At 36.1% G+C, this 15300-nt stretch overlaps 1 protein-coding gene across 1 annotated transcript in view; it reads right to left on the reverse strand.

The window, feature by feature from the left end:
• The window catches only part of ROBO2 (roundabout guidance receptor 2), a 1058225-nt gene that overhangs the window by 135908 nt on the left and 907017 nt on the right, over positions 1–15300 (reverse strand). The window contains exons 5-6 of the mRNA XM_090121115.1: positions 14030–14150; positions 3933–4071 (exon numbers count right to left, since the gene is read on the reverse strand). Coding sequence (XP_089977241.1) covers positions 3933–4071; positions 14030–14150 — 260 coding nt within the window. The remainder of the gene's footprint in view (positions 1–3932; positions 4072–14029; positions 14151–15300) is intronic.

Raw genomic sequence — 15300 nt, forward strand, 5'->3', positions numbered from 1 at the left:
GCTTTAGTACAATTTTTGTGCCATTTCCTTGAGGTGCTTATAAAGAAAAGAAACACTATTCATGAAGTTGTGAATCTAGTATTTCAGCCAAAGGCATCAAAACTAGTGACCCCACAATATCCTGTTCACCTCCAGTAGTTTGACACGAGTCATACTTGATTAACTATTCCCCTCGCCTTTGTATACTGTGGAAGGTATGGCGTGATGTTGAATTTTTAGAGCAAGCAAGTAAAATAAAATATACACCATGTGCCTCTGTCCTGGTTTCACAATCTGTTTCAGTTTCGTGTCACTGATTTAAAATGGACAGCTTCTGAAAAAAAAAGCTTTATACAACCCACATTTCACGTTGCCCTTTGTTTCTGCCCATCAGAGCAGCAGTATTTTTACCAAGCTACTAATATGCTGCGATTGGTTTAGGGCCTAAAAAGAATTTTCAGATCTGAATAATTTAGTTAATTATTACAAAAATATGCCTAGCTTGCTCTGAAAGTAATGCCTCCTAATTATTTCCATAGAAGCTACCACAGATACAAAGAGCACAGTAACAGTGATAGAGCAAATTCTCAGCTACATAACACTGTTTTTCTACATAGTCATCACCATAAGCTATGCATTCTTGCCAGCGATGAACAAGAGCCTGCAAGCCACACCTGTAAAAATCTGCATGGCTCACTGAAATGTGGCTGTTGCTCCTATTGAAACATACCAGCCACCACCTCTCTGTGCTCACATTCACTGTTTGGTCTCCGTAAAAGCTCATCAAGTGTTAATGAATGTAAATGGGTTCTTTACACACACTTCCATGCCATCAGACTGTCCCTCTGCTGCCATCTGTCACGTGGCAGCAAAACATAACAGAATGTTGGTGGGAAGGTTCAACCTCTCCTGCAACATATCACCACATTTGTCTTTGAGGTCATGGGCCAACACAGTAAAACAGAAGGCAAAAAAACCCTAAGAAAACAGTTATGCATAATTCACACCACCACTTCCACTTCCTAATGCTTTCTTAATTCCTGTCCAAAGATACAGAAAAGCTCCATAAAAAGCTCCATGATGTGTACAGGGATCTTTCAAATCTCAGGTCATGTCTAGAGGATTTGGGAAAAGAAGCTCCCTCTGAGTGATAGAGAGACCTATTTTTTGCAGACACCTTAAAAATATTGACAAGATACACAACTTTTAGGTCTTAAATTCAAAAATATAGGCTGACAGTTGTTTTAGATCATTAATTCAAAACAGTGAAAATTTGGAATAAAGATCCGCACACTTAGAATAAACTTATGTTCATCTGTTCTTAGTTTCAAAGCACAATTGTTCATAAATTTCTGGGTAATTACAAGGACAATTAAACAAAACTAAATTAAGATTTTTTAAATTTTCACATTTTCAATCATATTTACTTCTTTAGAAGTTGTTCCCTCCCCCAGTCCAACTTCAAGTGGAGATGTTTACAGTTCACTGGGGACTTATATAATTAAAACTGTAATAGCCTGAAATTATTTCCCAATTATTACTCAACACACCAACTGGTGGAGCAATACTGTTTATATTTGCCACCAGAAATTACTGATATTGCTTTTCTCTTTGCTTTCACATATTTCAGTAAAAAAGCTAGAAGGAACTAAGAAAAGCAGAGAAGGATTTTTGGAATACTATGGATACAGTATCACTGATTCTGGCATTCATCATCAATGGAATACAGAAACAAAATGCATACGGAGTATTCAGTATATCCCACTTTGCTATTACTGACCACGGTATTTTTAAAAATTGAATTAATAATAGAAAATTACAATAATTTGCAATACTTATTGAAGCAGGTATCTACAATAATTATCTTGTAACCTAGGGATGTGTCCAAAAGGAAATTATTGGAACAAAACAACAACAACAAAAGCTGCACAGCCAAAACCAAAAGGACAAATGTGCAGAGAACATCACTGGCTGCAGAAAGAGAAAATTGTCTTTGAAATTTTTAAGACAAACAGCAGCACAGATCTTCTCAGAAAAAGGATTTATTTCTTTATGAAGTTATAGCAAAGGGAATTCCTTAAAATTTCATAATTCACCATTGATGTCAAAATGCTTAAAATACAGGACTTCATAAAATGAAAGTGACATTCTTTTCTAACCTGGAAAAAAAAAAAAAAAGAAAATTTTATATTTCATCAAGGAGGAAAAACTTAAGAAATTTCTGCCCAAATTTTCATTTTCTTACCTCATTCTTTCAACTCACCCTTGGGAAAATTTGTTTGCATTAAAAAAATAAAGGAAAACAAATTCATTTCAGATAGTTTATCTTCCTTGATTAAACAACATGCATCATGGTTTGGAAATTTCCACCCTTTGGACATTGAAGATTCTCCTTATGTATATTGTTTTTGAAAACATAAAATCCTGATAACTGGTGTTTGTTTTTAAGGTATTAGTACGGGACTATGAGATGATCCATATGGTGGTAACCTTCTACATAGGCAATAGCACTGGCAGTCCTCTGTCACCCAAGGTTGCCTCCAGCATGAGATTCTGTAACTTTGCACCTTACGCACACATCCCCATGATGGTCTAATGAAGACATAACTGAAGACATAGCTCTGTTTTCTACTTGAAGATGCCCAAAGACAATTAATTAATTGTTCAACAGCAGTGAAGAAAAAAAAAAAAAAAAGAAAAAAAACATTGCAAAAAAAAGAACAGTTTCTGAGACTGAAGTTGAATATCATCAGAAGGTATCTGATATTAAAAGCACTAAGAAAACTGCTTCCATTTCCTGTTATATTTTTTCTTTTCTTGGAAAGAAAGACATCACAACTGGACAGAAGAAACTACCTCAAAACACATAGTAACATGTTTTTCACAGTAAAATATATTAAAAAGGTACATGAAGCCATTTTAAAAACCTAATCCAGCACACAGCCTAATCAAAGGCACTGTGACTGCACCATCTGTTCTGCTTACAAGATCCAGAAGTAGGTATGACTTAAAACAACTTAAGCAGTAAGACTAAATTATAGCAGCACAATGTATTCAATACTATTTAATTAAATAATTCCATGTTCACATCAAACATAGAGCTGAGGATGTGGAAGCAAAAACAACTATAGACCAATTTGAGTTTTGTTATTTTATTCAAGATTTAGATATTGAAAAACAAGTGATGTCAACAAGTGATGTAATGATGATCATTCACTGTATGACTCCTAGGAATTACCACATTTTACCTAGTCAGGGTGAAGATGTAAGGCATGCTGCGATGAAGAAGGCCAAAACTTCCAACTTGTTTTAGTTATGCCCCGTCTCAGTAATGTGCTCTCAGAACATCTGATATACACAGACAGGGTTAAACTAGTCAAACACCACCACAGTTGCTCTTTTTTTAAGACCATGATTGGAGAAGCAGAAATAATACTGGTGACCGAAAGAATTAACCCAGTGTTTTCCACTTCTGATAAAAATATCAGAAGTTCTTTTGACTTCTCCAGTGGAAGAGTTTTCTGAGACACAGTGAACATTAGCAGAAGAACCAGCAAAGCTCTGCCACGAATGCATCGCATAAGTGTCACAGAGAAGGTCTGTACCCTTCCCTTTTGTGTAGGCTACTATCACTAGTGCAGCCCTTAAGACATCTTTAGTTTTTAGTTTAAGACAGCCTTTAAGACAGTGAACAGTGAATAGCCATCTGTTCACAACAGCTATGCATCAGTATTCTTCCTTGCACTGGAATCCATGACCTGGAAAATGCAGCCCAGAGTGGGTTTCCCTGCTCAGCTGGCTCTAGAACACGGTTTGTAGTATCAAAGACCAGAAACACAGGAAACAGGTCTTGCTTGTGATGTCAAACAACAAGTACGTGCAGTCAAGAGTAGTTTCAAAGTTGCTCAACAGTGGAAGTTTGAATGTGAGGGGAACACAAATGTTTATCTCACCTTCCTCTTGGCAGGTCTGCATCATCCTTCTTCCAGCGGACGGTCGGCTGCGGGTCCCCCTGCACCTGGCACCGGAAATCCACGGCCTCCTCCTCCAACACCACCTGGTTGATTGGTCGCCTGAGAAACGTGGGCCGCTCTTGAAAAGAGACATTAAAAATTAAATTTCTCAGTGAGTAAGAGGGCTGAAATGAAAAAAAAAAAAAACAACTTCTGACTTTTCAGCAAATTTTTGTTTACCGATCCGCAGAAGATAGAAAAGAGAAATTCAGACAAGTGGAACTGATGATGGCACCGGCAGCCAGAATGGTGATGGCTGGGATGGAGATGCTGAGGTTGTCATGTCTGGCCTTCACATAAACACCAAGTGCCACTAGCACGAAGCGCGTGCCAGCACCGGCTGTCTGCCTGTCACAGTACTGGGGACATCTTCCAGATCATGCCCTTCCATGTGAACTCTTTGGCTCTGCACTGCTGCATGCTCTGAGTGTGATTTAAAAGCTACTGTCTGCTCCAGGAATATATGAGCTGCCCACAGAGATATCCTGCCTTTGGCAATAATCAATACCTTGATGCTTTGGAGGAAAATGCAAACTGTTTGTTAGGTGTCCCAACCGATTGAGGGCTATTGTGTGGAGGTCAAATCTTCACTGATCTCCATCACTAACTTCATCACAGAAAAATAAATTAAGGCCTGAATAATAAGTTCTGTTTACCCTTGTTATGTTAGTCTGCAAAGCTACAAATATTATTAATCATCATAATGTTGCACAGGCCTGTTCGAAATCCAGATGCAGAGCCACAATCTGATCTCAGCTACAGTGGTAGAAACTCAAAGTACCGGTAATTTCATTTGAAAGGATGTCACTGGGGTTAGTTTCCAAGTTGCCTTTGGATTGCATAAATTTTGTTCTGTCCTCTCCTAGCCATACCACACTTTTATTGTCATAAATTATTTATGCCAGAGACAAACCATTATAAGACTGGGTTTACATGAAGCAATATTTCCACTCAAGACAGGGATTTATTATAAAGACATCTAAAACCAGTTACACACTACGTTTCACATTTCATTCTCAGCAAGTTGAGTGGTATGATGTCACTTAGAAAATTATTCAAAATTTACACAGATATAACCAATATCAGACACTGACTTAGGCAGATTGCTTTCCTAACCACAGAGCTGAATTTATGGACTTGCTATAGATGTTTAATATATGCAAATTAAAAAACAAACAAACAAACAAAAAGCATTAAAAGGACATTAATAAAGTTGTAAAATTTAACATGCAGCACCTAAGAGCCAGAAGTGTCAAAATTAAGGCTGTTTGTATGCCTTTTCTTCATTCCCTTTCTGCCCGATGTGAATGGCTGCAACTATATGATCACATACAACTTTTCCCCTAAACATCTCTGTATTGTTCGTTTTCATCTAATGAGCAGGTGTTTAATATTTTCCTTTTGTTGTACTGTTTAGTGGGTGGCCTCCTGTTGTACTACTCAAACCTCTCTTCAAAGAAAGAATTATTACTTTCCTCCTGATCTCCATTACACCTATCTCAATGCTTCATAAACAATTCATTTACTTTCACAGCCCCTCTCGGAGGGGTGTGATAGAGATCTAAGAAAGCAAGGTAAAAAAAATCTGCTAAATTTTCTTGCCTAATTTGAGACACAAAACTGTCAATTTATTTTTTCTTAAGAATTTAGCCTTCATTTTATATGTTCAAAGCTCAGCTTCCATTGAACTCACTTGCATCTGATAAAATGTGAACTTATACAAATTGAAATAGTAAGGTAGAAAATAAGAAATACAAAAATCCTGTTAGTAATTATTTATATCAGTGACGCAGCATCACATAGAATTCCACAATACAAGCAGAGTTACCTAAAGGCAGAGAAAAATATATTTTGTCAGCAGACACATTCAAGAATCAACAGCAATTTTCCAGGTGTTAGAGATAGTAACACATTTAAGGGGCAGACATTGTTCTCCCTGTTTCTCCCAAGCCACTCCTGTTCTCCAGCTTTTTGCCCCTCTTTGTTCTGTATCCTGTGCCTGAAGCTTGCAGTAGCTGTTGGGCACATAGATGTAGAAAGAATGACCCAGGGAACTATTGACCTGTCAGCCTCACCTCTATGCTGGGGAAGATCATGGACCAGATCCTCCTGGAAGCTATGCAAAGGCACGTGAAAGAGGGAGATGTGATATGGGGCAATCAGTATGGTGACAAAGAACAAGTCCTGCCAGTCCAATTTAGTGGCCTTCTATGATTGTGTATCTGCATCAATGGACAAGGAAAAAGCCAGTGATGTCATCTGTCTGGACTTCAGTAAGGGATGCAGTACCCAGTAACATCCTTCTCTCCAAACTGGACAGATACTGATTTGGTGGGTGGACCATTTGATGAATGAGGAACTGGTTGAGACTGTACCCAGGGAGTGGTAGTCAATGGTTCGATGTCCGGACAGAGATTAGTGACAAGTAGTGTCTCTCAGTATTTGAACCAATTTTCTTAAATATCTTCCTCAGTAACATCAACAGTGGGATTGAGAGTATCCTCAGCAACTTTGTGGATGACAGCAACTGAGTGGTGTGGTCAACACACTGGAGGGATGGGATACCATTCAAAGAGACCTAGAAGGATTGAGCAGTGGGCCCAAGTGAATCGTATGTTTCAGTGAATTCAAGTTCAAGTTCTTACAGCTGGGTCACAGCAACCCTCACTATCAGTACAAAGGATAGAGACACAGCCCTGCTGAAAAGGATCTGGGTGTACTGAATGGATAGCCATCAGTGTGCCCTCACAGCCTAGAAAGCCAACCATATGTATCCTGGGTCACATCAAAAAGAGTGTTGAGGGAGGTGATTCTGTCCCTCTATTCTGTGCTGATGAAATCTCACCTGGAATACTGTGTCTAGATGTACGGTCCTCAGAGCAGGAGATACATAGACCTGTTGGAGCACATTCAGAGGACAGTCACAAAAATTACCCAAGAGATGGAACACCTTCCCTGTGAGGACAGACTAAGAGAGTTGGACTGTTCAGCCTGGCAAAGAGAAGGCTCTAGGAGAACCTTTCAATATCTACAGGGGACTATTACAAAAAGGGGGACAGACATTACAGCAGGCTTTGTGATGATATGACTGGAAGAAATGATTTCCAAAAAAGAGAGGAGAATTAGACTGGAAGTAAGGAAAAAAAAATAAAAATGTTAAGAGTAGTGAAGCACTGGAACAGATTGTCCAGAGATGTGTTGGAAGACCTGCCCTTGGAGATCTTCAAGGTAAGGAAAGATGGGGCTCTGAGCAATCTGATCTAGCTGTAGGTGTCCCTGTTCAATGCAGGGAGTTGGAATAGACAACTTTTAAATGATTCTCTGATTCTATGAAAATTAAAAAGCAATAAAATTAAAAATCAGCTAAAGTAAACATCAAGCATGGAAAAATTCAGATAAAGTCATTTTAGTCTGACAAACATTTAAACTGGTCAAAGTAGTAAAAGCATTAGCTGTCTGCCCTAGTAAATGGATGTATTCAAGTCACTGTCTGATACAAAAACAGGAAACAATAAGCAATGAATCTGGCTTGTCTGTGAAGACGTTCATCAAAAAGGAAATATGTTAATTAAACTTTCTGTAATTTTTTCTCCACAACTTTTCTCCTAAAAGAGCTCAGTCTACCTTCTGGTATTTGTATTTCAAGAGATGGTCCTTAACCAAAAAATTAGATCCCAATAAACATCCTTATAGGTGCTTAAAAGTTAGTTAGCTTTGAACATAATAACTCTGCATCTACCCCTCTGTTTGCTTGATCTGCACACAGAAATGATTGTTGACCATGTTTAAAAAAGCTGCCTGTAAAAAGCTAAAAAACTAAAACTTGCATATTTATGAAATTGCTACTTGTGGCTATAAATGCCTCTACACAGGAGATCAGAAAATAAATTCCTATCACATTTTGAAGAGAACTCTGCTGATGAAGCAGTAAATGGTCAAAAGATCATTATGTAAATCACTCGATTCTACACCAAGACAATTTAGGAATATATAACAAAAGTTTCAGATCAGGTTCTTAAAAATTGCTTTTTCCAAAATAGTTACGAATTTGCTAGAAAATAAATAGCTTTATAAGTACAGATCACAGTTATCAATGACATGCAAATAACAATAACTGCTATTTCCATTTTTCTATTATCTCTACATTTTACACAGTATGATTCGGGAAAGAACAAGTTCTCTCTCATGTTGTTTCCTGTTTTTGTATCATTCAGACAATGACTTGAATACATCCAATTACTAATTATACAGCTATAAAGTGATCAGAGTGAATGCCATTGCTAATGCAATTAACATTCTTTATGTGAGATTAACTGGATTTGAGTCACCTGCATAACTTGCTTACAACGTTAATCTCTCAGGAGACAGAGCACTGCTTGCCTGAGCACGCTAAATAGAAAATGTATCTTTGCACAGTCAGGTCAAATACAGTTTCAGAGGCAAACCTGAGAAAATATACCATGATTTTTTTTTTTTTTCTTTTTAAATAGTTTGCCCATAAAAAAAGCCTTGTTGTATAAACAGACATTGTTACTCTGTCAAGGGCTTTCAAAATATAATAAATTTGAAAAAATATTTATTTATTGCACATAGTGCAATCAATTAAAAACAGAAACATATATAAAACTTTTAATAGATTTATTTTATAAGTTTTTAGTGGGTAAATAAAGCACCTGCTTTCAGGGCTTTCTCTGATGAATATTAAAAATCTTTGAAGAGAGCTATAAAATAGGACATGGTTATATGTCATGTCAAAGAGCTGTAGTACTATCGGAATGACCTTTCTAACTTCAGAATAAACTTTGCTTGCAATTATAAAAGGGGATTGTTACTGCAATTTAGACACCTACAGTATGTTGCAGAACTTGAGATATGCACTGGAAAAAAATCACAGAACAGATTCAAGACAGAAACATAAAAAAAAATTCTTCCTTGCTGACACAAGTAAACCCCAGAACTCAATTTCTCCTCCATTTAACAACAGGTCTGTGTATCACACTATATTAGAGAGATTCAGGTGACCTTCAGATGTATTATTGCCCTTTCTCAGTTTCTCAAAAAGTCAGACAGCCATATATGGGATCTCAATCTAATTAAAATGATCCTAACTACCTTAATATATTTTGTCTGCTGAGGCAACTGCTACAGTGAAAGATTTGATGGTCTCCATAATGTGAAGACTCAATCTGATTTAAAACTGTTTTCTTCTTTGCTAGAGAGAAGGCATCATTTTTTGAAAATATTCTCCTGTTCTACAAAGAAGTAATAAAACATGAGTTAAAAGGATGATTCTGGGAAGGGATTTAATAGTAAATAGTTAAAGAAAAAAACATTTTTTGCCTTAGTGTTCTGATGCAAAAGAAAGAAAGAAAAATTAGATGACTGGAAGAAAGTTTTCACTTCAAAATGCTGTCAATAATGTAGATCTTTCATTATCTGCAACATGAGCTACATAAAGTAAAGCTCTCTGCCAAAAATGAAGATGAAGAAGAAGATAGCATGGTAGTATGCCAGCCAAACAAATGAAAATACAGTTGCAACAGCACATGTTTTACTATTTGAAGATATCCTTCTATAACCACTTTTTAGGCACTTTTTGTGTTTGAAAAATAAGCACTTATGTAGACATTGCACACTTATGAGCTAGCCAATAAGCAATGAGCTTGCACAGTGAGGGTGCAGAGCACAGTAGGTGCAAATTAACTAAAATTATTTTTTTCAATTCATTGTTTTCCTCCTGCTGCATACATTTAACAAGGTGTTAATTGCAGAGATAGTTTTTACTGAGCATAAATACAAAATTTGGAGTTTGATCAAACCCTTTTCACTATTGTGTCATCCTATTGCACCTTATTAGTATCAATGGATAACAAATACTGCAAAGCCACAATGCTTCTTTACAAACTGCCACAAGCATGCTGCAATTGGGAAGTATTAAGGATTTGAAGAAAAACAGGAAGAGTTAAGCTCTGAAAAACAAAATGCACACTGGTAACTTCTCTGTCTTGATCTGTGAATGTAAACTTGATTTAGGCAGGTTTTCCACATGACTGGGAAATCTTTTGGGACTAATTTGCAAGATATGATGCGACAAGATTCTGCTAGGGCCTTCCATATAGTTAGAATTCAGGAAAGAAAAATGGGGCACAATGTCTTCATTAAGGGGTTTTTGGATTTCTTCTTCTAACATCTTGTCATCACAGTATACTCTTGCTGGAACTAAGGTATCTGTTTCAGTCTGACAATATCAAGAGAACATCAAACGCAACTATTTCTTCAAGCATCAGAAGAAAGTACCTCTTCATCCCACAGGACCTTATTAGCTGAAGAAAGGTTTGGGTACCAAAGCTAAAATCAAAGATTAACACAAAACAATCTTTAATATGTCTAAATTCACATATCTTTTAAGATATTTTCATACTCTTATTAGTTACAATTTATATTCTTTTGAGGTTTTTCTAAATATAACTCACTTCTTTTCACTGCCCGGTGCCAGCCTCTTGAAGTTGATCTATTAAGGCTTTCATTGATTTCACTGAGCTTCAAAATCAATATACAAGATATATCTTTGTACATTCTCTTCAAACATAGCATTTAAAGTCCAAAGGAACAAAAAGGAGTCTGAAATAGTTAAACCATCCTGAAAGCTTACTTGAGAACAGCGTGAGAGTATGACAAAATTGTAAAAGGCTAACTTAAACAGTAATTATTACTTTATTTCATTTCTGGTTCCATATTATCTGTTTATAAACCTAGTTTTCTTACAAATTGAAATGAAATTGTTTCTGTTTTTCATCTTCCCTGAATCTGTTCAGCCAAAGGCTATGAACCCAAATACAAAGCAGCCTAATTTGTATCATGCTTCTGAATTTGGCATTTAAAAAATGTGTCCATAATAATAAAGTGCTATGTTGCCTCTTTCTGTGAATGTGAGGATTGATGGATTAGTTATTAACTTTCCTTGAAAGCCACCTTGAGGTCTGACAGAATCTGTATCCATGCTATACTCCAAGATTACACCTTGGGGCATCACAAAGGCAAAAACAAGCAACTGTGGAAATGGAGACTAACAAAATCTAATGCCATTCCTGTCACTATTCAAACACAGGAATAATTTCGGGAAGCTCTGCTTACATGGTCAATTTTATATTTTCCTTTAAAGTATTCATTTTCACAAGTTTTTGATTGTGGAAGAATAGTATCTTGGGAATAAAAAAAATGCTTGAACATCCTCATCCCAGGTGAGGCCCTAAGAGTTGAAAACTATGTTTCCTCTGCATATGGGGTTGGAAAAAAAAACGACTTGTTTTCTGAGAGCTGTACAGGCATTACCCTCAACAATCTCTCAGCAAAGGTTATTGAATCGGACCATCTGACTGGATATATTCTGCATATGGGAAACTTATTTTCTCCTCCTATTTCTTTCCAAGGGTTTTATTGCCCTTTTTATTTTATTTTATTTTTTTTTATGTTTGACTCAGGAAAGGTGTAATCTTTTAGGCTAGGCTTCCATGCTGTTCCCACTGGGTCACCAGTTACCAGCATACTGACTCAGTTTTTCCACAGGCAATGCTTCAAGCTAAATTTACTGCACAGGAAGCCAGAGATCTGTCAGAAGTGATATGCATAAATTAACTTCAGGTATTGCAGAAAAACTTGCAGAGCCAAAAGTAACATGTGGCTGAATCCTGGAAAGCCTTGTGACCTAGTGTGAAATTTCCAACAGAGAAGAGTGCTTTTTAAGGCTGCCCTCACTGTATGGAAAGGTTTTTCCAGGTTTGTTATTTAAACAAACAAACAACAACATCAACAAAAGCAAGCAAACAAAAAATAAAACACAACTAAAAAACAATGATATCAATCTGCTAATCAGCATTTATTGTCTAGACTGATTAAACTGTCTCCAGTAGATACATTGCTTCCTGTAAACATCATGGGTAAGGCTCTACAGAGCACTTATGCACACATGCACCCATGCAGGATCTGCTGCCTGTACTATGGGAGGAGCACAACTGTTCTGCTGATGGAAGACAAAGCCAGGCCATCTTCTTCTGTAAAGAGTGGACCAGAATTAACCTGAACACACCTATACAGTGAGCCCAACATGCCAACACAGAGTTTCAGGACTAGATGGCAGCCAGGGAATGGGCATATGAGAGTTGAATTATCTTGTCAAACAACAGATCATAAGTTGAGCCACTTCTTTCTGCATGCTACTTATAGGGAAAAGGAAATCAGGAAGGGAATACCTAAACACGAGAGGAATTTTATATAGAAAGATAACATATTGGAATTGAATTTTAATTTATTTATTTATTTTTTTAAATGAGACTACCACAGTAAAATATAATTAAAGCTTTTAATTGTATTAATTGCTAATTTTGTTCTGTATTCACAAAATAGACTTAGATTGTATTTTATGAGTTGATTGCTATTATTAAAATCTCTCCAAAAATCAAAAAATTGTAGTTGACTGTTTTACATATCAAGAAAAACCTAACATTTTTCATAGCTCTGTACGATATAAAATTACATGCATATTTCATAATTTTTATTCCTACAGCTCAGTGCTTTTTAACAAATTAGTTTCTTAAGGATTTCTTAAGGCTTTGTATTTTAGGATCTCAATGTACTAGTTATCCACAGGGAATGATACCAGAGATTATTAGCACTTAAACTGATGAAAAAGATATGCCATGTTGTCTCCTTAACATCTATATAATGGCACAACCTCAACAGATTGTCTGTGAAGGACATGATAATTTAATGGAAATCCTTTCTGTACTTTTTGCAAGGTATACTATTTCTGTTTTTAAGTCATATGCTTCCATGAATACATAACAAAATAAGTAGAGTGGAAGCCTTCACAGCCTTGTAATATCAGAGAACAGCAAATCTTCAGGTCACTCACAAATCTTGTTGAGCAGAAAATTTTCTGTTTTCTCTAGTGAGACCCACGATAGAATTTTTAAGGTGTGGAACTGTACTTATATGCAAACACAGACAGTAATATCTGTGATTGTTTTCTAGTGCACCATATTAGCAAATTAGCTAATTAAATGAGCAAATTAGGAGCACCTACTCTACAAAGTAGCTTAGGTATCTCTGGAAAGTCTTACTAGAATTACAAGCAGTCTTGTTTGGAATTTCAGTATTTTATTAAGGAGGTATAGTAGGAAAGAGCACTAAGAGTATTTCTTTTTCGTATGTACATAATTATTATTTTTTTTTTTTTAGCAGTGAAGGCTTTTTTCTTTATTGATTTTCTTTTGTTTGCTCAAGATGTCTTGACTGATTCCTACAGAATCACAGCTACTGGTAAATAGAAATGTCATCACTACAGGATGTACCACAGCAGGATTTAATGGCTTTGCTTCATATCCAGTTGTTAGCAGGATGCACCCAGCTCTGTGATCACTATTAATATATTCTTGCTCTGGACACTTTCCTATCCATTTTTTATTCATTTAGCAATACCAAAACCCAAAATAATGCCCTTGGTTTTCAGGATGAAGATCTACTTTGTGTCCTTTAAAACACAAATGGCAGAAATATCACTATATTTTCAAAAAATTGTTCTCAGATTTTGACTAATGACTTTTTACTGGTCCATTGAGCTCTTCTGTGCTCTCCTCCAAAGGTTTGATTCCACATGAATAAGAAATTATTTAAATAGGCAATGCTGTTCCAAACCTCTGTTAAGTAGGTGCTGTTAACTGTATTAGAAATGGCTAAGTTACATTTGGCAAATTAGAAGGGAAGAGTATTATTTTCTTGTATTATCATTTCTAAGCATATGTACTAAACAAAGGACCTCCAGAGAAATTTAAACAATTTGCTTAGAAGGAAAATCTTGGACCATCACCACTCTATAATGTTAAATTGTAACCACTGAAACCAATAGCTGAAAATGCAGCTTACGCAATATTATTCCATTTTGCTAACCTGATTTTGTGTCATGCTCTGGTGAGTCACCTAGATCAACTCAATATATAAAATTGCTAGAGAAATAGAAACAAAAGCTAGAGTAGATTTACCAAAGACAGTCAGTTCTGCTGGATCACTGTCTCGTTCCCCCACCATGTTGGTTCCAACGCAAGTGTACATGCCAGCATCACTTTTTCGTGTATTGGAGATCATTAGCTTCCCACCACGTATCTGTTTCAAAACAGTTTAAAATTCAGTTAAACAGAAGATATCAGAAAAAAAACTACTCAGCCTAGCAAGCTCCACAATTAAAGGCATTTAAATATTCCATTTGTAAATATATGTAAGGCCGCAAAATAATAATCTCACATCTTTAAATATCTTAAAGATGATCTAGAACACATTTTATCTTACTGATTGCTTTTAAATGTGGTTTTTTTTCCCTTTGATTTTCATTAGATGCTTTACTTTTCAAAGACTATCATTGCTTGCTGCCTCTTTGCCAATGCAGCATGCCTCTATTTCTTGCATGATGATACGTAAAACACTCTTGACATCTCTGTTAGGAAAAACACAGCTTCACTTAGTTTTATTTAGCCAGTTCATTTTATTGTTACTGTTGCCTGAACAGTTTCCTTGCTCACTGATTAATACAGATTTTTCCCTTTCCTTAATGCAAACAGACTGAATCTAGCCCAAATTGAAAATTCACCTCACTCCCATAAAGCTTAATATTTTCCTGGCTACAGAAGCAAAATATGTTTGTAGAGTGAAAGAGCAGAGTAGATGAAAGAAATGAAGTAACAAATTTGCAGGCTATGAAGTCACAGTAAGTGTTAGAAAATGAATGTAGTGCTTCAAAATAAGCTAGGAATAACAGCCTAAGAAACTTAAGAGTCAGGGAGTGACACACAGTTCTCTGCCACTTTCCATTCATCCTCTATTCCCGAGCAGATGATCTGGCCCAAAATACCACAAATAGTAACTACCTAGATTGCTCAACTAGAAATACCATTTATAGACATCCAAAACAGTGAATAAGTTTCCTAACAGTACTTCAACAATGAATAAGATCAGCACTGGTTGAATTACAGATCACCATATACAACAATATCAAAAAAACCCACCTCTATTAAATAAATATCAATAGTGAAAAGCTTAATATTAAAAAAAAAAAAAAAAAAAAAAAAAGGAATTAAATATGTTCATGCATGCTTAATTTGTCCCACCAGTTTGCACATAGCATGGAATAATTTCCAGTTACACGATAGGTTAAATCTCTGTGCTGGATCCTTTTTCATTTAGTACACAAAAGGAACCATCACAAAAATACCATCACTACTCATGTACTTACTATACATTCCTATTCAAGAACAATTAA

The sequence above is a fragment of the Phasianus colchicus genome, chromosome 1 (genome assembly GCF_987193195.1).
Source record: "Phasianus colchicus chromosome 1, bPhaCol1.hap1.1, whole genome shotgun sequence".
Classification (NCBI taxonomy): Eukaryota; Metazoa; Chordata; class Aves; order Galliformes; family Phasianidae; genus Phasianus; species Phasianus colchicus.